A 23,078-nucleotide genomic window follows, 5' to 3' on the forward strand; every position below is an offset into this window, starting at 1 on the left:
TACGGTAAGCGAAATAAGTCAACCAGAGAAAAACAATTATCAAATGGTTTCACTCACACATGGAATTTAAGAAAGAAAGCAGATCATAGGGGAAGGGAGCGAAAAATAAAATAAGATGAAATCAGAGAGGGAGACAAACCATAAAAGACTCTTAACTATAGGAAACAAACAGGATTGCTGGAGGGGAGGTGGGTGGGGGGATGGGGTAACTGGATGATGGGCATTAAGGAGGGCACGTGATCTAATGAGCACTGGGTATTATATGCAACAGATGAATAACTGAACTCTACATCTGAAACTAATGATACACTATATGTTAACTGATTGAATTTAAATGAAATAAGTTTAAAAAAAGAAAATGAATGATGTTAGGGGTGTTTGGCTGTCTCAGTTGGTAGACATGTGACTCTTGATCTTAGGGTTATGAGTTCAAGGCCCACATTGGCCATGGATCCTACTTTAAAAAAAAATGAATGATGTTGGCTCTCAAATCACTATGGTACTTGGATCTAAGTGAATCAATATAAATGAAGCAATTTATAAAGTATCAATATTCACAATACACTGGAAATTACATGCTTGCAACTATTTAAACTTGTCAATGAAATACTTCATATGCTAACTTAAAAATGTGTATGTGGGGGCGCCTGGGTGGCACAGCGGTTAAGCGTCTGCCTTCGGCTCAGGGCGTGATCCCGGCGTTATGGGATCGAGCCCCATATCAGGCTCCTCCGCTATGAGCCTGCTTCTTCCTCTCCCACTCCCCCTGCTTGTGTTCCCTCTCTCGCTGGCTGTCTCTATCTCTGTCAAATAAATAAATAAAATCTTTAAAAAAAAATGTGTATGTGGTAGCAGGGATTCATTTTCAAAATGTACCAAAATGCAGTACCGAGAAAGGACTGAGGACTGGTGACCAGGTACTTTTTGGACAATAGCCCGTTTCACTGGAGTGATTAACTGTACATGTTCTCAAGCCAGACCATCTGGATTGAAACCATGTCCTCCTTTTCCCATAACGTTAGGCAAGATTCCTTTTTTTCTTTTTTAAGATTTTATCTATTTGTTTTTGAGAGAGAGAGAAAGAAAGCACAAGCAGAGGGAGGGGCGGAGGGAGAGGAAGAAGCAGACTCCCCACTGAGCAAGGAGCCCAATGTAGGGCTCGATCCCAGGACCCCAAGATCATGACCTGAGCGGAAGGCAGATGCTCAACTGACTGAGCCACCCAGGCACCCCGAGATTCCTTTTTTTTAATTGAAGTATAATTTACACTTCAAAGTGCACATATTTTCACAATCTGAAATACACTGAATGTCGCCAGCTCCTGGATCAGGAAGCAGAAGGATAGTAGCACCCCGGAGGTCCCCCTCATGCTTGTGTAAATTTCTTAGCCTCTCACTGCTTCTGATTCCTCATCTCTTAAATGGGGCTAACAATCCCGACCCCACAGGGTTGTGGGGAGGCTCTGTGAACCAGTATCTGCAGAACTGTCAGCAGGGGCGTGGCACAGGGTGAGCCATGGAAGTGTTGGCTGTTGTCATAACTCTGGATGGTGACCAAGCAAGAGCCTCTCCACTGCCCTTTACCCCAGCCTGGCTAAAAGCCCCATGCTCCTGTGGCTCCTGGGCCCAGGAGAGCACCTTCAGGTCCCCAACACACAAATCCTTGTGGGAGGGACTTGAAGAAGACTACGGCTGTTGGAGTCACAGCACAATCAAGTACCTGATGGCTCTCAGGTAAGCAACACACCCAGCCCAAATGAAATGTGCAGACTTTATTAGCTGTGAGACGTTCCACTGCCTGGTAGAGTCCCAAAGGTCATCACAGAACCATAAGGGGTGGAGTGGCTGGGGGCTGGAGCTCTGTGCCCTGATATGTCCACTACCGAGAACACTTTCATCCCCAGCTGGTTCAAAGGCCCTTGGCAGGAGGTCTCACCAACCTTGGGTGCTGGGCTGTGAAGCGGTGGATAGTTCTGAGCACAAGGTGATAGTACCCAGCCGAGAGCAAGGTTCTCACGCAGATCAGAAGCTTCTTTCTTCACTGACTCCTCTGTCCCGTAAGCTACCTCTACCCCCCAGCCTCACCCACACTCCACCAGGCCTACTGTCTAAACAGAGCCCTAGAGGAGTCTGGGAGAGTTCTGAGCCTCTTCACGCATGCCATTGTGGGTCACTTGGGCTGGCAGTTTGTAGCTACAGTAGGAGGACGGTTTTCAGAGGCCCATTTGGCAGCTGTCTGCCTCCCCCAAATCCTTCACTCTCATCCACCTTCAATCCTCTCATGGTATCTTTTATCCCGGGGTTCAGTGGCTCTAACTCCCTGCCAGTCCAGGATCTGAGCTATGTCTCTGGAACTCCAGCTGCTTGGGGACAGGGCCAAGGCGTTCAGGAAGGGAGGGAAAGCGGGGACCACAGATGAGTCCCTGTACCTCCAGGGGATGAAGAGTTGAGGCCAAGGGTGACAGGAGCCCCTCAGGCTGCTCCTGTGCTGAGGATACTGTAAGAATTTTGTCTGTTGTCACGGCCAGGGGAGGAGCCCTGGAGGAGGAGTTCCTTCGCGTCAGCCTATACTTGTTCAAGTCACCACAGCTTGGGACCTGGGGCGTGGGAGGGCAAGAAAGGGGGAGGCCACCAACTTTAGGGATAGGAACTGGCAGGAGCTATGTCCTGCTTGTCATGACATAAAGGAGGACAGCAGAAGCCACAGCTGCTCACAGGCCACAGAGGCTCTGGGCTTGATGCCACATGGAGACCAAGTTCAGGGTGGGGCAGACATGCAGCTGCCTCCAGGAAAGCCCTTGGGGATCCCTTCATCTGCTCACCTGTTCAGGGGTCAGACTGCCCTGGGGCAGCCTAGTTCCTGGACTCTGAGTGGCTGAGGCTGCAGGAAACAAGGCCAGGTCATCGGAGGTAGGGGCTCCCAGAATGTAGCCAGTGTGACCCTGGGACGGGGGCTGCTGAAGGAGCTGTAGGATGCGGCTGAGGTCTGAGGACAGGCGGGACTCCAACCTGCCAGACAGAATCCCATAGTCAAGGTCAGAGTCAGCATCAGGATAACGGAGAGCAGTTCAGGTCCTGAGGGCAGCTTTCAATTACTGCTGGATGGAATGGCAGCCTCGGACCTACCTGAAGCTATTTCCCTGCTACAATCCACAGCCCCTGCCAAAATTTCCCTTAGCACATCCCTGACTTCAATAATAACTGTGACCAGGCATTGTGCACACCTTAGCCCTCCTAAGGAAGCTTTGATGTGGGTGTTCTGATTATCCCCATTTCATGAAAGGGCAAATGGAGGCTCAGGAGAGTTAAGTAACTTGTCCACACTCTTGCTGGTCAGTTGCAGAGCCCGGTTAGGAACCCAGGACTATACTGCCCCAAGCCCTCACTCTACCACCACGGCCCTGCCATCCACAGGCCACACCCCCTTTCCAAGAGCCCATGGAATTTGTTTCTGCACGAGGTTATGCCCTTCCTCCAAAAAGGCTTCCTTGGCCTGTTTGGGGGGTTTGCTAGGACAAGCCATCCAAGGAACTGGGCTTAGTGACATAACGAAGGGGAGGCAGCTAAATGGGGCTAGCCATTCTAAAACCCACAGGGCACCCAGCGATGTCCCTGAACCACCAAGAGGGGGCACCCGTGCCTAGTCCACTGCTGGGCCTGCTCTCTGCAGCCACCCACATCCCTGGCCCACAGGACACTCACCTGTTCATCTGGGCCTGGAGCTGCTCTAGCCTGGAGCCTAGCTCCCGAGGCCAGCTGTCAGGGTCTCCCTGAGGGTTAGGGGGGCTGTGCCTTGGCCTTGGAGGCACTTGCTGCAGCAACTCAGGCCAGAGGCCAGATGCATCTGAGATGCTCAGGGAAGGGGCTGCAGCTGCAGGAAGGAAAGGGAAGCCTGAGCTTCAGTCTGGCTGGTTCCAAAGGCATGACCTGGAGCAGAGCCCATCCCTTCCCCTACCTGCCATGGGAACACAGGTTGGGAGAAGTGGATCTCTTTACCTGGGTGCCCTGGAGCACAAGGTCCTATCCCCATAGAGGTCTGGCTTCCAGGTCCCAGAAGGCTGTAGCCCTGGGAAGGGGGCTGGGGCCCCAGCTTCGTGGGGGGGGGGGGGACTGCCCTGGCCTCACTGTCCAGGGAGCTGCAGCCCAGCCACTGCCCTGGTGCCTTGATGTGAAACCCCAGGGGGCTGGCTTGTATCCACCCCTGGGGACAGCCCTCACTCAGGCTCTGAGCACACAGGCGCAAGCAGAAGACAAGGGTGTCTATTACTGAGCCTGGGAGAGGGAGCCCCTCTCCTCTCATCAACGGGCTGGGGAGGCCTCTCCCCTAAGGTGAGGCAGATGGGGAAGGACCAAAAGGGGTAGGACGCTGGCCAGGGGCTTCAGGTTGGGGTGGGGCAGACACTGGTGGAGGCTGGCTTTGCTTACCTGACTGGCTGTCGCGGATGAAGAAGCCTTGGTGATCCGGGCTGCCTGGAGCTGGCTGGGGTGATGACTGGAAACCCCCGCCTGCCTTGTGGGGAACAAGAGCATCAAGTAACAGGTACTAAAGCTGGGACAGGACCTCTTCTTTCTCCCCCACATGCCCCCCGCCTATGGCCCTTGAGACAAATAGGTGAGAAAGTGGTAACAGGTGGGTAGGCTTCCCCTGATGCTCCAGAAAGCTTCCTGCAGGTTCTCTCCAGCATGGGTGGGCAGGAGATTAAGGGGACTTGGAGATGGGCAGACACCCACCACCAGCAAGAGTCTTGGGAGCAGCAGCCTTGAGTAGCAAGACTTGATGGGGTGCGGGGGAGGGGGACAGAGGAGCTGTTCTTGCAGACCTCCGTTTCCTGAATGCCCTGGTACTCCTGTCCTCAGCTTGAGCTACTGGGGAGTTTCCTCTGAGGAGACTGGGTCTGGAATCTGCAATCTATCCAGGATACACTCTGCGGCACCCTTGGCAGACCACCCTCTTGGCACCATGTAACTTGGGGGTACCCAGGAACTACAGATGTCCCAGGCTACGGAGACCACATCCCTCTTGCCCCAGGGTCCAGCCACTGAGCCTTTGGGCCATCTGATGGCTCCTAGGGGCTAGGGCCCCCAAGGCAGTGTCCTTACAAGACGTCTCCTAGACAGATCAGGTGAGAAGAGGAGAGACTGGTGGGGGGGGGGGGGAGAAGAGCAGAATGGACAGGATGGGGATGGCTGTCCATAGCAAGCAAAACTGCCTTAGGACCACCGTCCAGAAGCTGGGCTCGAGGCCTGAGTCAGGAGAGCACCTCCTCCTGAGGCCGGGGTGACGGGCTCAGTGCCAGGCCTCGGCCACTGTTCCCCCTGCCAGGCACACCTGCCCCCTCCTTCGCACTAGCTGATTCCAGACCCCCCCTCCTCCATACGGTCCCTTCTGGGCACTTCCATTCTGTACTGGATGTCCCACTCCTTGGTAACCCGGAGCTCCACAGAAATTTGGTCTCCCCACACATCCTCGTGACTTCCTTGCTTGTTTATGAAGCTCTTCATTTTCCCTGAGCTGTGATAAGCTGGAGAGGAGAGGCTGCTGTATCACTCGTTCACACCACTGGGACCTGGCACTGTGAGCCCCTGGATGGCAGACACCGCCCCCCTTCCAGCTTGGTGCCACAGGGTGGACAAAGCCTCCGCCGTGGAGTCACACGACCTTGAGTCACTCTTTGGCTCTGCCTTTGACTGTATGGCTTACTGTACAGCGGTACGGCTTTGGTCAATGTGTTCATCCTCTCTGACCCTCAGTTTCTTCATCTAGAAAGTGGGGGAAATAATGCTCTGTGCAAGGAGAGCATGTGAGCAAAGCCCAGGGCTCAGCATGGAGTTGGCGGTATCATCGTACGTGGCATTAGGTTGGCCACGGTAGCCACAGAAGAAATTATGGTGAAGGACGCAGGATGGGGTTGAAAGGAAGGGAGGTGGTCGGATGGTCTCCCTCAGGCCTGGCAGGCCAAGTGCTCAGCAGCTTCCGTGTCCCGAGGCCACTGCCCTCCCCGGCCCACCCAGCCCAGACTCACGTCCCGCAGGTTGAAGGTGACTTCCAGCTTACTCCAGAAGCTGTCTGCAAATGCAGGGTACAGGTCCAGCACCTCCAGCAGGTCTGCACGCTGGATCTTGTGCAGGTCACAGTAGGTCAGGGCCCGCACATCTGCACTGGACTTGCCCGGCCGGGTGTGAAGGCTAATGGGCTCCCCAAAGATGTCGTTCTTACCTGCCAGCCAGAGGGGCAGGGGTTTCTCCAGGGCCTGGCTCCACGCTGTCCTTGGAAGAGCCTCCCTGAGGGTCCCTTGATTACTAATCCTCCCCCCACCTCCCGCCCACTGCGGGGCGGGGGGGGGGGGGCAGCGGGGGCGGGGAGAACTGCCAGGCTGGGCCTTGTGCTCAGGATCAAGCTCTGGGGACAGGGCCGGATGTGCTGGCTGGGGGTGGGGAGGGGTTGGATGTGAGACCTGCCTTTTCTTTTGTTCTCTGAACTCTGCAGAGAGCACATACCGTCCAAGCATGTGGGTCCCCCCAACACCAGTCTCAGGGCCCCTCAGGACCACTCTCTATCAGAATCCCCCTCATTCCGATTTTCCATGTTCTTTGGCACTGCCCCTATCCACCCCTCCACTCCAGGGGGCAGGAAGGGACACTAAAGGCTCCCTGCTCAACCTCTTCCTTGCTCCTCAGCCTGGTGGTGCTGTGAGTGCAGGGAACCCCAGGCAAGGAGACCCCGCTGCCCCCAGGGCAAGGCCTGAGGTTTCTATCTCTTTGTGTTCCCACTCCCTACTGTGGGGCCAGGTAACCAGCACGGCCCTGGCAGAGGAAGCCTGGGAAATTCACTTCCCCTCTCTGGACCCCACTCTTCGCATCTCTAAAATGGGTATAACCATATCTGCCTTGCCTGCCCCACTGGACTGTCCAGAGGAACAGATGTGATGCTTGAGAAACTTCCTCAAATAACAAGAGGCATCAGACAGGTTGGTACCAGGCATTGGGGGGGATGGATGTCCCAGGGTGGACATAGGCTGGTGACACTTGGGGCATGTGGTGAGGGTAGGGGCCCTCCTGGTGCCAGGCCCACTGTGTTGGCCACAAGATATAAACATGAAAAAGATGCTTTCCCACCCACGAAGAGCCCCCAAGGCCCCACAAGACAGGCACCTAACCACCAACTAGTTTACACATCATCTATAGAGCCTTAGGACAGGGGAGAACCAAGAGCTAAGGGGCGGAGGAGGAAGAGGGGCTCAGTCGACCAGGGATGGTGGACTCAGGGAGGAGGGGCTTCAGAAGATGTGAAGTGGGGGCTGGGTTGTGACAATGAGGGCTGGGCCCCCAGAAGAAAGGCGATCAGAGCAGAAGAAACAGCCATGTGCTGCACAGCGTGGGCAGACAGGGAGCCCAGGGCTGGGGCGCCAGGGACCATGATTGCCTGACATCCACTTCCCATAGGAAAGTCCAGCCCCTCAGCCTGGCAATATGACCAGGAGCTCTAATGGTTTACAAGGACAATGATGGATGGAAGCCAAGACCTGTTGCCCAAGAGAACAGGATCAAAGGTCAGTCAAGAGGAGGGGACTGAGGTCCAGAGAGGGAAGGGACTCACCAGAGTCACATATGAAATTCATAAGCTCGAAATCTGGGCGACATTATAAAATGATGTTTATCTAGTAGACAAAGGGTTATGATCTAATGTACATTTCCACTCAAGACAAAATGAGAGGATTTCAGGTATCTAACTGAAACTTAAATTGGACTAGCTTCTTAATTATTAAATAGAATTATCATCCTTCCCATGGGGATGGCACTTCTAAGGTAGGCCGGAATGAGGGAAGGTCTCAAGGGGAGCCCATGGCTTGAACTCAGCCTTGAAGGATGACCGGGGTCTGCCAGGCAAGTGCTCCGAGCAGAGTGGCAGCACGTGCAAAAGCAGGGAGGGGTGACAGAGACTGCAGGTTAGAGAACTCTAAGCAGTTTGGATCGCTGCGGCATGAAGTAGCAGGGGTGAGGGTGGCAGGATTTAGGGAGGTCAGACTGGGGAGGACTGTGCATGCTGTGATCAGGGGTTTACATGTGTCCTGTGGGTCATGGAGAACCATGGGAAGATTTCGAGCAGCAGAAGTATATGGACAGATGTGAATTTCAGGTCACTGGCAGAGGTGGAAGATGGGATACGGGGGTAGACCAGATGCAGGGATACAGGAAAGGAGCTCTTGACATGTGCCCAGGGAGAACACGATGTGGGCTGGAGCCAGGCAGGGACAAGGAGACAGGTGTGGGACAGAGAGGTATTAACAAGGGTATTAACAGACAGGAGTCTGTGGCTGCCTAGATGGTGGGGGTGGGGCAGGAAAGGAGAAGGGTCCTCCCTTGGTTGACTCCCAGATCTCTGGCGCCCAAAATGGATGGTTCACCGCGATGGGAATTCTGAAGGAGAAGCTTTTGAGTAAAGATGATGATTTCAGACACAGGCATGTTGTTGGTCCACCTATGGAATATAGGGTGGCCATACCCAGGAAGAAATGGAATATTCCGGTCTAAGGAGAGATTGGGGCCAGGAGAGAGCTCTGGGGGTCCTTGCAGATAGATGAGGCTGAGAGTGTGGGAGCAAGAAGTAGGTCAAGTGAGGGTATGGGGTGAGGAAAAGAAAGCAGAGCCCACACTTGGTGAACACCAGCTGAGGGCAGACCAAAGGGAGAGGACTGAGTAGAGAAACTGGAGGGGGCCTGTCCAGTGGGGTTGGAGGGGAGCCCAGCCATGGAGACAAAAGCAAGGAGAGGCTGACATCCTTATCAGGGTCTTGGGGTGGGCTGAAGTCAGGGAGAAGGCAAGGAAGATGAGAATCATCTCAGAGAGGTGAAGTGACCTGCCCAAGGTCACATGGTTGGTAAGTAGCAGAGGCTGTGCGTGCCCCCAAATCCGTCCCCTGTCCCGTGCTCATATCCTTCCTCCAAAGTGTCCAGCTGTCCCTGTAGCAGCAGTGAATGAGACTGGGGTCCTCCCTCTACCCAAGACAAACCTTTGCTCTCTCACAGTGAGCTCCCCAAGAGTGGAAGAAGGTGGGAGCTTTCTCAGATTTTGGAGTCAGACACATAGGCCTGGAATCCCTGTCTGGCCACTAGTCAGCATGACCTCTCTGAGCCTCTACTTCCCTATCAGGAAAATGGAACCTATGGTAGAGGTTTGTTTTAAGGATTCGGTGTGCTGGGTGTAAAAGCTCTCCACCGCGCATGTGCGCATGGTGCCACCGACATCGTTAGGAAAGGAGTAGTCCAGGCAGACGTCTCTACTTCCACCGCACCCACCCTTACCGGTCTGGCCCTCCCTGCCCGACCCACCTAGGATGGCCACGACCACGTCGTCGCGCAAGATCTCGATGGAGCCACGGGAGATGAAGTAGAGCGTGGAGAGCACGTCGCCAAGGTGCACCAGCGTGTCCCCTGGCGGTGCGTGCGTCGTCTTGAACTTGACGGCCAGCGCGCGCAGGCAGCCCTTGCTGGCTCCGCGGAAGGCAGGACAGTGCTGCAGCAGCGCGCGGTGCAGGTGCAGGCAGATGTCGGCCTGCAGGCACTCGGGGAAGCCCTTCAGCACCTGCGAGGGGGGCGGGTGCGTCCAGCGGGATGCGGCTGGGCCTGGGGCTGGGGGAAAGGGGACCGGGTGGGGAGGGGTCTGGGGGTGCCCTGTGTCCACGGGACCTCGGCCTCCCCCGGGGGCATTTAGCCAGAGCTGGGATTTGAGCTGGATCGCCTGCCCCACCCGACGTAGGGCGGCGGGGGCTCACCGCGTTCATGTCAATGCCGTTGGTGTAGGACCAGGCATGCTGGAAGTACTCTTCCAGGCGCTGCCGCAGCGGGTTTGGGATCTGGTGGAAGCGGATGAACTCCTTGACACGCAACATCTGCGTGTGGTAGCGCGCAGTGCCCGAGTACAGGCGCTGGATGATGGCTGACACGTTGCCAAAGATGCTGGCGTACATGAGGGCTGGGGTGAGGAAGCAGGGGTGCGGGGAGTGAGCTCCTTTGCAGCCCCACCAGGCCATAGCACCCCAGGGCCCGCTCCAGACCTCCTCCTCCCTAGGAGCCCTGTGATCAGGGGCCCCTGTGTCCAGGGCCAAGTCAGAGTGCCCAGAGCAGCGCCAGGGCACACAGAGGGACAAAAGCCCCTGGGCTTCCTGCCCTCCTCCCTCTGTGCTGTGTCTCTTGGCATCTTCCTGGGCCCAGAGGCCAGACTCCTGAGAACTAGGGCAATGATTTTTTTAGTACAGATTTGTTTTCCTCCTTCAAGTTGTAAAAAAAAAAAAAAAGAAAAAAAGAAAGAAAGAAAGAAAGAAAGAAAGAAAGAAAGAAAGAAAGAAAGAAAGAAAGAAAAAGAAAAAAGGACAAAAAGTATAATAAAGGGAAAACTCTCGGTCCCTGTTTTCACCCATTTTTTTCTTGTTTTTGTTTCTCTGGGCTTTCACATCTCTAAATACTCTGAACATGACAACTTAATCTACGTGTAAAATTCCACACCGACTCTTGTGTTGCTAGACGAGGTGTCCTGGGAAGCAGGCAGCACAGAGCAGGGCCTGGGGCACACGCAGCCGTGGGAGCTGGCCCCCTGTGATGAAGCTGGGTCTCTGTGTAATCCCTGGCAAATTAGGACCTTCAGTCTCCTTGGTCTGTACACTGGGCTTGTAATATGGCCCCCGTGCGGTAGTGGTGAGAACGAAGCATGCACCTTTGACAAGCACTTACAAAAGTGCCTGGGGGGCCAGCTTCATGGGTGTGCGACCTGTGCTAAGAAGGGCCCCCTGCTTGGCTTCTGGCTCTGCTGACACCATTCTGCAAATCCTTAAGGCTTTTTAAATAAATGGTCCCCACGTGTTCATTTTGTACTGGGCCCTGCAAATAATGTGGCTGGTCCTGGTGCCTGGCACAGAGCAAAGGTTGTACGTGTGTTAAATTTTGTGTATATATGCAAAATTTCATTGTGCTGTGTGCTTAGTACTCGCCCACCACTCGCAATGTTACTGTGCTGTGTCTCATTACGAAACTAAAAATCGAACGCCATGGGTAAGGCCTGGTTATGAGGTGGCACTCACAGCCGATGAGCATGACGCAGATAGAGAAGACCTTCTCAGAGTTGGTGTTGGGTGAGACGTTGCCGAAGCCCACGCTGGTAAGGCTGCTGAAGGTGAAGTAGAGGGCCGTGACATACTTGTCCTGCACCGAGGGGCCGGAGGCTGGGTCACTGCCGTTGTAACGCTTGCCGAGCTGCGCGCCCAGGCTGTCTAGCCAGCCGATCTTGGGCTCCAGGTAGGGCCGCTCCACATTGCCGATGGCGTACCAGATGCAGGCCAGCCAGTGTGCAATGAGCGCAAAGGTGCACATGAGCAGGAAAAGTACAGCCGCCCCGTACTCCGAGTAGCGGTCCAGCTTCCGCGCCACACGCACCAGCCGCAGCAGCCTCGCCGTTTTCAGCAGCCCGATCAGGGTTGTGGTCTGGAGGGACAGGGAGCGGGCCATGGGGCCGAGGGTCAGCCCTGGAAAGTCTCACTTAGGACCACATTTGTTCACTTGTCACTCAACAAACACTTACAGAGACCCTGCTCTGGGCTCTTGGCCAGGGCAGCACAGGGCAGCACAGTGCAGAGCCTTAAGGAGCTCCCGGCCTAAAGCTCAAAACAGCGTTATGGTTATGAGGACAGAAGTCCAGGGGAGCGCAGAGAAAAGGGGGGTCGGCTCTGTGGTGCAGGGCAGGGGAGGCTTCATAGAGGAGGTGACCCATGGGCTGAATCTTGAGAGATGAGGCTGAGTCTGCAGGCAGACAGGAGGGAGAGGGAAAGGCATTCTAGGCACGAGGAGAATGAGCCAAGCAAGGCATGGAGGCATGGAACAGCACAGCCCACATGGGAAACCAAGTGCAGTGTTGCTGTCTGGAGCACTGCGTGGAAGATGGTGGAGTGGTGAGAAACGAGCCTGGAAGGCGGGTGGGCAGGGGCTGCTGCTGTGGGCCTCAAGGTCCAAAAAGAGCTTGGCTTTTATTTCAAGCCACTGGGAAGCCACTGAAGTTTCCACAGGGTCAGATAAATGATCTGAAACTGGTCCCGGCTTCTGTGGGGAGGGGTGAGGTGCAGGGCTGGGGCAGAGGTGGGTAAGAGGGCCACTCAGTAGCGGTGGAGAGGAGGAAAGAGATTGGCTGGAAGTGGGTGGGCATGGGAGCTGGGGGTGTTGGTGGACGCCCCCTGCTGGACAGGCTGTTGAGGGGGTGGCTGGGACACGGAAGGCGGAGCTGATTTGAATGGAAAGCTGATCCCAAGGAGGTGGGGGCGAAAGGACGTCGTGGGACTAGAAGCTATGAGAAGAGCCTGCAAACGCCTTCATGTCAGCTGTGGGAAGCGCGTGGAGGGTGGGAGGTGACAGGGGAGTTAGGCTGCCTTCCAGAAGCAGCCCGTGGATTCCCTTTCCAACTCCAGGGTAAGTGTGCTTTAGAAGCCAGCACAAGGGGCTGAGACTACTGGAGTGCCCGTCCCAGAGAGGGCAGGAGTCTGGAGCACAGGGACGGCATCCAGGCCTAGGGCACAGGCCTCGGCTGGTCCTTCTCCGGGGCCGGGAGATGACACATGTGTGAGGCCTCCTTTCTACCCCCACCTGCTTTGGCAAAGGTACCCAATGCCAGGTGCTCTCTGCACCCAGGACCGTGGGCTGGGAAGCCCCAGGGCTGGGGCACAGGGGATGGCTGCAGCGGCTGGCCCGAGGGGGGTCTGCTCACCTCATCGGAGCCAGAGCGGAAGATGAGCAGGTCGAAGGGGATGGCGGCCACCATGTCGATGAGGAACCAGCCCTTGAAGTAGTGGACGGCGATGCGGCGCGGGTGGCTGACCACCTCGTCATTGGTGTTGACGTAGGTGGTGCGGAAGTTGATGACGATGTCCACAACGAACATGATGTCTACGATGAGGTCCACCACGGTGAGCGGACTGCAGGTGTAGCCGCAGTCCACGCGCTGGGACTCGTCCTGGTCGCTGAGCAGGAAGGCGGCCGAGTAGGGCGTGAAGATGGCCGTGTAGATGACCAGCAGCAGGATGAGCCAGTCCCACACGGCCTTGAAGGGGCTGTAGTGCAGGAGGGTCCCCCGGTGGATGCGTGGGGCCTGCAGCTTGTACTCCGGCAGCACGTCGGCGCCCAGGGACAGGACCTGGGGGTGGGGGCCGTCGGCAGTCAGTGGGGTGTCCATCGCTAGTGAGATCGGTCTGGGAGGGAGGAAGACTGAGGGGCGAGGCCTGGGGCGGGGGCTGCGGGAGAGGGTGGGTGATGAGGGTTGTGGAGGGCAGGGGGATGAAGCAAAGATGGCGTAGAGCCCGTGTGAGGCAAATTCATAAGGGGACATGTGTGTTGGGAGGAAGTCAGACCAGACACCAGGGGGCTGGACGAGCCGACTGCCGCTGCCAACCCCAGCCCGAGGCCCGAGAAGGGACTCTCAAGGCCCAGCACAGCTCCGCCCACCCTGCCCGGCAGCCCGCACCTGGGTGACCTTCTCGGTGACATTCTGGGTCCGTTCCACCACCTTGTGTGGCGCAATGATCTCGATCTCTGTGGTGGAGCCCGAGCGGTGCTTCTCCAGGTTGAACTCCACGAAGTTGAGCGTGAACTGTGGGATCTGGCCGATGGTCCTGTACTTGACCCTGCCTGTGCCAGGTCCCTGTGCACCCGGCCTGCCATGAGAGCCCTCTGAAACCAGGCCCAGGATCAGAGCAGCCAGGGCCAGGGGACCAACTGCCCCATCTGGTACCCCCACGCACCCCTCCCACCACCACCTGCACCCCACCTCACCGGAGCCCGGGAAGCTCTGGGACAGCAGGCACTGGGACAGGCTGCGGCGCTCGCTTTTGGCCAGAAGCTGGGCCAGGTCCTCGAAGTTGAGGATGAACATGATAACGGCCCCTTCCTCGTTCTTCACGGGGACCACATCCACCAGGCAGCGGAAGCTGGAGGCTGCAAACACCATGGGGAGGGGTCACAGAAGGGATCCTCTCCTGCAGTAACACGGCCAGGGAAGCCAGGGAGGGGGCCGGGTTGAGGTCAAGTGAAGGGCAGCCACGGGACTGTTGGGCAGAGGGTTGGTGATGCTGTCCAGCAGGTGTCCCACCCACAGGGCAGAGGTGGGGAGAGCAGCTTAGCTGTTCATTAGGAGATAATGTAGCTATCAGGCCCAAGTCCACACTCAGCCCTCCGCTCAGGGCTTAACCTCGAGGTTTGCTTCTGCTGTAATTAAAGCTGAGCAGATGGGGTGGATTTAGTGGGGAGGTGAGGTCAGGCATTCTACCCCATATAACTCTGGCTGGCCCGGGGTTCAGCTCCTATATTCCTATCCAACAGAGATGCCCCACTCCCTCAATGCTGGAAGGGACTCTTGGAGAGCACAGTAAGTGCTTGCACGGAGCCAGTTGGTACTTTAGGCCTCAAGATCCATGGTGGTGCCCAGTGGATCCTCGGGGGGCAGACACAGACTCCCCCCCCAATTCTGCAGAGCCTGGGGTTCTGAGAAACTGACTGGCTAGGGCTGGAAGGGGACATGGAGTGGGGCTCCCTGAGCTCTCAGTGTATAACAGCTTGGGGAGGAGAAGGGACAGGTACAGGATGAAGATTCTGGAGTGAAGGCCAGGCTGCCACTTCAGGCCTCGAAGGTGCTCAGGGTCCCAGGCAGAGGTGCTGGGACTGGAGAGCAGGCAGGGCAGTGGCTTGGGGTCTGGAGAGGGAGAGAGATGGCAGTGTGGGACAGGCCACCCCTTCTGCCACTCTCACACCCTCTTGGGCAGCTTAGACTTAGCTATTGGCCCTTTGTCCTTCTTTCTTGGCTTCAGGGTCTCCCCCACCCCACACAGGTGGGTGGGACAAATCAAAGCTAAGATTGCCACATACCGCCAGAGCCCAGCCTATGGGCTGAGGGGTGGGTGGGTGGATGCCCCATGAGCCCCCTCTCCATGGTACCCAGTGGTCCCATGTCCCTCAGCTCTAACTGTTGGTAGGCATTAGGCCCAAAGGGCAGGATGCTAAGAGCAGGGGCCTCAAGTAAATATGCAAATCAGAAGGCAGAGCTGCCCTCCCTGGGGGCAGGTTTGTGTCTGTCTCATGTGTGAGGGCCAGTACCTGTCCAGGTGTCATGTGTTGGTTGAGTGAATGAAAGAATGTATAAATGTGAGTGGGTGGGAGTCCGGTTGGCAGGAGCATTGCTACTTTGAGGTCCATTAGGATATCTTTTCCCCCAAACTGCCCCCTCACACCATCAGCACTGGGGTGCAGCTGAGCGGCCCCCATCCTCCCTCCCACCTTCTTCCCCGGGAGCAGGAATCTCCCAGATCAGATTCCCTGACTCCCAGGCACCAGGCAGCCATCTGCCAGCTGCTGCACTGAGCCCCGGGGGAGACATCCACACCAAGGGGAGGCCACCCACCTGCCTCTGTGGCCACTCCTGGGCTCACAGGGCTGTAGGCTCAGCCTCCCAGACCACAACCTGGCGCTCTTGTCAGCCCAGGACACAGGGAGGCTTGGACACTGGGACCTAGCCAGGAAGGCTCGTTAGCCAGTGGTCAGAGACATCCCCCCCTCAAGGCCAGACTGTCTCCTCACTCTCTGGCACTACAGAGATCTGGGCTGGGACAGGTCAGGGAGAAGGCCGAGCTGGGCCGACGGGCAGGCCTCCAGGCTCTCTATGCTGCTAGGGACTGTCAAGGCCCAGTCTTCAAGTGCCGAGACCTGCCCACGGATGTTCTCTTTGGAAAACTGAGGCTGGGAAGAGACCACAGGTCCATCATAGCAGTGAGGGCTGGAGGGGAGCTGTGCCTGCCTTCCCAGGCCTGACCTTCATTCTCGCTGCCGATAAGGTGGGCAGAGACAGGAGGCTGTGAGGATTTAGATGAGTTTGGAGCATTCTTCTTCCACAGCCCTAGGCTGTCCTTGCTCGCAAGTAACAGTGTCTGGGCGACCAGAAGGGGGCGAGTGTGTCGCCCCGGGTTGTGCCCAGAAGCGGCGTGTCCCTGCGCTGTTGCCCCATTGCTGGACGGGGAGCCACAGTCTCTGCCTTTTCTCCCTTCCGGGGGCTCCTTCCAACGCCCACCTCATCTCTGACCAAGGGCAGCAGATTTGTCTGCCCCCTGGGACGCAGCCCTTCTCTCTGCTCTTCTCTGCCTCCTGGATGTGCTCCTTCCTTCGGTTTCCCGTTGTTCCCACCCCCTGCCCCCTGGCCCTTGCCCCTCCTCTGCACGGCCTCCTTGTTGTCCATCACCCTCTCTCTTTATGCCCACACCGTCCAAGGTCACAGTGAGCTCTCGGGGAGAAGCTGGTGCTATAGAAAGCTGCCACTGAGAGGGTAACAGGAGGGTGGCCTCCTGCTTGGTGCTTCCAGCATTCATGGGCGAGTATCTGGAAAACACTGGGGCCTCTGACCTCAGCCCTTACCCTGTCCTCCTCATCCAGAGCCGAGGACTGGAGGAGCCCAAGCCTCCTCTAATGTGGCTTGGAGATGAGGAGACTCTCTGGTTTGGGGTCATTAAAGAAGAGGGCCCGACAAAGGCAGGCAGGGCTAGGCTCCTCTGGCAGGTGCCTAGTGGGGGCAGGCATAGAGGTGGGGGGGGATCTGAGTGCTCTCTATCCCTCCCTCCAGACTCTCATTAGTTCTAGTCTTGTGACTGTCCCCATTCCTCCTCCTCTGTGAGATTCTTACTTTCCTTAGTAAAGGCAGATGGAGGAAGAGCCAGGTTCTTAGGGGTCTCTGAGCCCCATCTCACGGGGTAATTTTGAATCCAACTTTGTGCAGCTGTATAATGTGGAGATAAATGAACACAGACCTTTCATTTTGACTTGGAGAATCGTCAGTGGATTACCCTTTTAGAGGAAAAGAGGATTATAAATAAACCAGCTAGAGTTCTGGTCAGGACCCTTTTCCACCTCCCTGGAATCGAGGGGAGGGGATGAGAGGAAGTATTGACTGGAAGAGGGAAGAAATCACCATTAGGATGCCTGTCAGGAGGACTAAAAGATGTGAGTATGTTAAGAAGAAGAAGAAGAAGAAGAAGAAGAAGAAGAAGAAGAAGAAGAAGAAGAAGAAGAAGAATCATGTGGTCAGAGTGGACCATAAGGTGGACATAAGTTATCTGAGCACCACATCCTTTTTTTAGGGTAATGCACAGGCCAAGAAGCTCTCTTTTCTGGGTTTCAGGCCATTCTCAGGTAGGTCCAAGTGGTCAAAGGCTTGGGTAACAGGGCAGAGAAGGGCTTAGGGTTGCGTGGCATAGGCTGGGATTTGGGGGCATCAGATATGTGGTAATTTTCCATTTTCACTCAGGGCCAGCCTCCAAGACTAGGTCCCGGAGTCTCTTCTGATGTCTGGAGGACATCAGCAGGGTTCTGAAGATCTGGATCCTGATCTCAGAGGGCCAAAGCCTGGTCTTGATCTCTGCCCCCTGCCCAGGCACATGCAGGGTGCTGAGGAGACCCTAAGGGACCTGATCTCACATCCCTAGGAGTCTAAGATCAGCCCATACCCGTCTGGGGCCCAGGTAGAGCTCTGGGGTCAAAGAGCAGGACCTGTTGTCCCTCCCCATTTCCTGCTGTCCCATCCTATTCCTGAGGGACCCTTCTCACTCCCCTGACTGTCACCTCTTCCCTGCAATGATGTGAGGAGGTGAGGCCACAGCTTTTAAAAATATTCTGACTTCATTAACCCTGTGAGTGCTGTCAAACTAAGCCAGATTCTTCCTAGTCCCCTAACCACCACCCCTATGTCCGTTTGGTTGGGAGCAGCAGGAGACAGGGGGACAACCAGGACCCACCCATGAAGTACCCTAGAACCCCTTATACACAAACATGCACACACAACCACACTCATGTTCACACTTACATTCATGTTCCACACACACCCCAGGCCCCTAGGGCCCAGGGTTCTTAGTACCCCTCAGTCCCAATCCAAAGGAGCCTGTCCTTTATACTCAGATGGCCCTCGTGCCTGCCTTCTCCAGAAGTCCCGCCTCTGAGCAGAGGCAGTTGGGGTCCTTTCTCCCCTCTTGGCATTACTCAGAACAAATACCTCAAGGAAAGAATCCAGAGACTGGAGTTCTGGCCCCAAGTTGGACCCCAGCAGTAGGATCTTGGGCAAGTCCTTCCTTTGTCTTGGGCCTTGGCTTCTTCATCCATGAAATGAAGGGATTTATCTAAGCCAGTGGTTCCTCAACTTGGCAGAACATCAGAACCGCCAGGGAGATTACTCCAAATGCACCTGCTTTGGTTTCAACTCACACCTCTGAGTCAGCCTCTCTCTAGGGAAGGTGTATTTTGGAAAACACGCCCCAGGTAGTTCTGATGCAGAACCAGGGTAGGGGGCCATTAAGTGATTTCAAAGGGACTTTCAGGATCCTAGTTCCCACTCATCTCTCCCCTCCCTCCCACCCACTGTCTGAGACTCTGAGTTCCTAGGGGGAGAGTCTTAAAGGGCCACAGAGCTGTCCTCAGCTCCTGCCCCATGCTTCTGTTCTGCTTGCAATAAACGTGGGCTGGCAGTAACATCCCAAGCCGGATGAGCCTCTGGGTAAGGGCAAACTCCAGACTCTATCTCCCCAAGGATCTGGGGCTGGGTGAGCCAGGCCCACTCCTGTTTCCCAGCCAGCAGCCCCCAAGCCTTGCCTGCCCACAGAGGCAATGAGAGGGTGACTCCTCCCCTAATCCCCAGAGCAGACAGAGATGAGGAAAGGTTAATTTTCATTCCAGCTGCCTGACAGCTGGGGCTGACAGTGACAGAGTGGGCAGCCAGGAGACTGGGGACATGGGGGAGGGATGGTGGAGCGGGAGGCCCTGCCTGGAGTGAGGATCAGTCGGTGAGTCAGCCTGGTCCCCAGCTTCGGAAAAGAACCTCAGAAGGCATTGAATCCAATGCCCTTTGCTACCCCCCCCCACCCCGTGCAGATGAGGAAACTGAGGAGCAGAGAGGAGCAGGATTTGTTGGGGCTTCTGGTCCCTGGGTCAGTGCCCTCCCAATGGCCACCCTGGCTGGACAAGAGAGGGGCCGAGTCAGCCCTGCAGAACCTGTGGCCCGAGGGAGCCTCACCATCCTTGCGGTAGTAGAGGATGTCCACCTTGCACTCCTCGGTCCCCAGCAGGGCCTGCGCTAGGCGGGACATGGCACTGCGAGGGGTGTTGGGGCCTGTGAGGAAGTCGCAGGTGCAGGGTCGCTGCATCACCTCCACTCGGGAGTAGCCGAAGAGCTCACAGAAGCCGTCATTGCAGTAAATGATGGCACAGTTCTCCATCTGCGCATTGGCTATCAGGAACTTCCGACCTGGGGTGGGATGTGGGAAGCCCATGGCAACCAAGACTGGGCAACAGGGGGTGGAAGGATCATAGGGATTCTTGGCAGCAGTGAGGGGGTGTCTAGATGGGGGAGCAGAGCAGTAACCAGAATGAGGGAGTGAAGTCAGGTCTGGCGGGGGTGGGAAGACCTAGGAGGCCAGAGTCATGGGGGATGGTCATGCGACTCTTGAAAGTAATGAGGGTGATGGTCAGGATGGGGGATCAGAACAGTGACCAGATAAGTGGGGGAGGGGGAGTCAGGCATGAAGGTCGTGGGAAGACCAGGGAAGTAATGGGGTCAGTGAAGTGGGAAAGAGGCCCAAGGCTTTCTGGAGTCAGTGCAGGGAGTCAGGAAGAGGGAGCAGGGATGTGAACAGATGGGGCCCAGGGTTGGGGGAGCTCCTAGAAAAACTAGAGTGGCTAGGGTCAGGAGGTGAAAAGGAGGGATCAAGGAAACCTCTGGAGGAAGGGGGGGCGGTGTCAGGAGGAGGAAGCAGGACAGTGATAGAAGGGAAGGTCAGCGATTGGGGTACCAAGAAATCAACTCGGGGTGGGGGGGCGCTGTACTCCACCTCTCTGGCTCCAGAGGAGAGTGTGGCATTGGAGGTAAGTGGGTCTCGCTGGAACAGAAGGTGTGCGGGGACATTAAAGCGAAGGATTTTGTCTTCAGCATCAGTACCCCCACCCTGCCCCATTCAAAGTAAGGAAAGGGGTCCCGCCACTCCTGCCACCGAACCAGGAGTTCAGATCGGCCCCCACCTCAACGCATACACTCACTCTGGCCCTCGAACTTGCGGATGATGGTGTCCAGGTACGTGTTTTGGGGCGCGACGTGGCCCCTACGGACAGGCATCTCTTGGCGGCAGCCTCTGCCCGGAGCCACGAGTGCCCCGGCTCCCTGCGTCTCTGCCTGTCCTCCGGCTCAGCGGCGTCCGGCTCCGGGTGGGCGGCGCCCCCGGAGAGGGCCGCGGGGCTCCCTGCCCCGCCTGTCTGCCTGCGCCTACCCTCTGCTGCCCCGCCCGGCCCTCGCAGGCCAGCCGCTGCCGCGCCTCACTCCCCCGGCGCCAGCCCCGGAGCTGTCCGCGCCGCGGTGCTGAAAGAAGCCGCGCGGCAGCGGGGCGAGGTTCGCCGGGCGGGGGCAACTTCTCCTGGACCCGACGGGGCAGGGGCGGGGCCCTGACTCCTAGGGGGCGGAGCTGGGCAGAAGTGCCGCACCAGGAATAGATCAGGGCTCGTCTCAGGAGCTTCTTTCTTTCTGCTCCTGTCCCACTGGCCAGTGGCCTCAGCCCCTCTCGGACCCTCACCCGCTACGGAAGGGCAGTCCGTACTTTGCCGGGCCGGGTCTTTTAGGTGGAGGGCGGGGAGAGGGGGAGCAGGAGTTGTTAGAGCCCTCAGGTGGTCTTTTGCTGTTTCTTTCACGGTTAAACCACCCTTAACCCGCCCTTGCCACGTGCCTTCCAGCTGAATCCCAGTGCCCATGCAAAGATCCTAAGTGGCAAGCTCAACATGGCCCTGGCCTTGGGAACATGGGGTAGGAGTACATATGAAGGTGTACAAAAAATATACAATAAGGTATCTTCTTCAGGGGCCTGAGAGGTCTTAGCATACAGGCACTGCTTGGGGGAGGGGGGATGTAAAGCCACCTATTGGCAAGTGACCACTGATAAAAAGTGTCTGAGTACTGACTGAAAATGAATACACTAGAAAAGCAGATGGGGATGGGGTGAGGTTTACTGAAAGAGCCTTCTTGGAGAGGAGGGAGAGAAGGGGATCACTGTTCACTGAGCATCTTGGTGGTCTTGGAGCTTTGCAGAGGGTTCAATGAACAGTTTTGAGTCAGGCCTTGGAAGGCAACAATTCAAATGGGGCATACACCTTAGGCAAAGGCCCATGGTGGAGTCAGATAAGGGGCTGAGCTGGGGCATGGGAGAAGTGACGTTTGAACAAAAGGGGGATTGATAAAGACCCTCAGATGCCATTTTGAACATCTAGATTTAATTGATGGACAACCAAGTTCTTAAGCAGTTAGACACGGAGGAAATATTCCAGTGAGAGAAACTTTACAATGGCGGGTGGGGGAGAGAGGATGGACAAGGAGGCTCAGTGAGGTTTTTGCTGGAGTCCAGATGAGAGGCTTGGAGTCCTGGGCTGGGTGTGCCTTTGCCACGCAGAGCCACAATGCCTGATGGGGGCCTGGTTGGCCACTGTGGCTGGGGAATGGGAGGGCTGCAAGTGTGGCCTCCTAAGGGGGCAGAGTTGTCCTGGCTGCCCCTTATTTGGGGGTGCAGGCTGGCTGTGGAGGAAAGGTGAGCTGTTTCTCGTGGGCTCAGAGCAGGATGCTGAGCTCTGAGGAGGGACTTGGGCAGCGGGATGCTCATTCATTCACTTTCTCATTCAAACATTTTCCAAGTCTCCACCATGTGCTATGGCCTGTGCTGGCTAAAGATATTATGCAGGGGCACACTCCTGATGGGTGTCCTGCCCTTACAAAGCTAACAGCTAGTAATGGGGACACATAAGGACATTACAGCACAGCAAAGTAAGAGCAGTGACAGAGACATCCAACAAGAGTGCTGTGGAGCCGGCAGTTGGAGCAGGAGTTTCTTAGGCTCAGCCAGAGTTCAAGAAGACTTCTTGAAACCTGGGGCAGAGGTAGGGTCCATGGAGATCTCAGCCCAGGCCCTCCTGTGCCCTGAACACTTGACTTTTAGGTTCAGATCCTTAATCTAGACAGAGCCAGTCCCATCTTTTGACTACCCTCCCACCAACTCAACTGTCGCCCAACTGCCCCATCTCTGTGGTTACTGGTTATGATGCTACTTGCCTCAAGACTCCCCTAATCTCTGACAGGCACTGATTTTCAGCCTTGGGGCCTCAGTCCAAACTCAGTAAGCCTACATATATTGGCTGTGGCATGCCCGTGGTGGGCAGACCTGGGCTAGAAAGAAAGGGCTAGAAGGGGAAGGAGCAGAGGCCTCTTCTGTCTCTTCTCAAGCTTGTCCCTAGAGTACTCATTTGCCAAATGCCCTCCTACAGCTCTCTCCATCCCATTTCCCCTCCCCCACTGAGGCTGGAAAGGTGCTGTTTGCCCTCTGCTCCATCCCCAGGGCAACGGGCCAGGCAGCAGGTGTGTGTGTGTTGAACAAGGCCATCTCCGGAGCGGAGTGGCTGGAGATGAGCTTTGTTTAAATATTAAAGAAGTCAATCATTAATCAAGCCTGGCTTGGTGCCCAGCTACCCACTGTCTCCATTTGGGAGGGCCTGGACTGGGGCAGGGAGGGCCATGGGGTAGTTAGTGAGGATACTTGCTTCTCACGCGGCTGACAAACAGCTTTTGGGGCTGGATTATGCAGCCCCACACAGGGTAGGCCAGAGGATCAGCAGAAAGATGTGCTGGATAGCAGACAGAGCACAGTGCTCATGAACTGGGCACCAGTGATTCGTACAGAATGTCCAGTTCTACTTGAATACGTTTTATAAGGGGACTGAAGCAGTGTCCTGTTTCTAGCCAGAGAGGACATTTCTTGGGCACTGCAGTCCTGGCCCAGCCCCACAGTTGGGCTCCTGAAGAAAACAAGGTTGTGTGAAAAACAGTTTGGGGCAGGAATTGGGGTTGGGGCCGAATTAGAGGGACACAGTCACTGGGTCACTAAAACCATGGCTCCTGAGCCCTCCCTAGGGGAGGGAGGTTGATCTGGAACCCAGGGCATGCATGGAATCACACACAGTGAGTAGCCTGTACACATACGTGAGTTCCAAACACACA

General features: G+C 56.2%; 1 protein-coding gene across 2 annotated transcripts; it reads right to left on the reverse strand.

Moving 5' to 3' along the window:
* Nucleotides 1-1,846: 1,846 nt before the first annotated feature.
* KCNH6 (potassium voltage-gated channel subfamily H member 6) lies at nt 1,847-20,165 on the reverse strand. Of its 2 annotated transcripts, XM_045814219.2 has the most exons (14): nt 20,090-20,165; nt 19,071-19,301; nt 13,805-13,966; nt 13,497-13,702; nt 12,744-13,169; nt 11,319-11,473; nt 11,074-11,159; nt 9,772-9,971; nt 9,329-9,581; nt 6,023-6,216; nt 4,425-4,509; nt 3,702-3,870; nt 2,822-3,008; nt 1,847-2,596 (listed from the first exon to the last, which is right to left on the reverse strand). In XM_045814219.2, the coding sequence occupies exons 1-14, from the start codon at nt 20,163-20,165 to the stop codon at nt 2,312-2,314; spliced, it is 2,715 nt and encodes a 904-aa protein (XP_045670175.1). In that variant the 3' UTR covers nt 1,847-2,311. The 2 variants fall into 2 exon arrangements, with proteins under 2 accessions (XP_045670175.1, XP_045670174.1); XM_045814218.2 differs by having other exon boundaries at nt 11,074-11,473.
* Between the last annotated feature and the right edge of the window lie 2,913 nt (nt 20,166-23,078).

This window comes from Ursus americanus, chromosome 23 (genome assembly GCF_024610735.1).
Source record: "Ursus americanus isolate L20-20 chromosome 23, mUrsAme1.1.p, whole genome shotgun sequence".
NCBI classification, from domain to species: Eukaryota; Metazoa; Chordata; class Mammalia; order Carnivora; family Ursidae; genus Ursus; species Ursus americanus.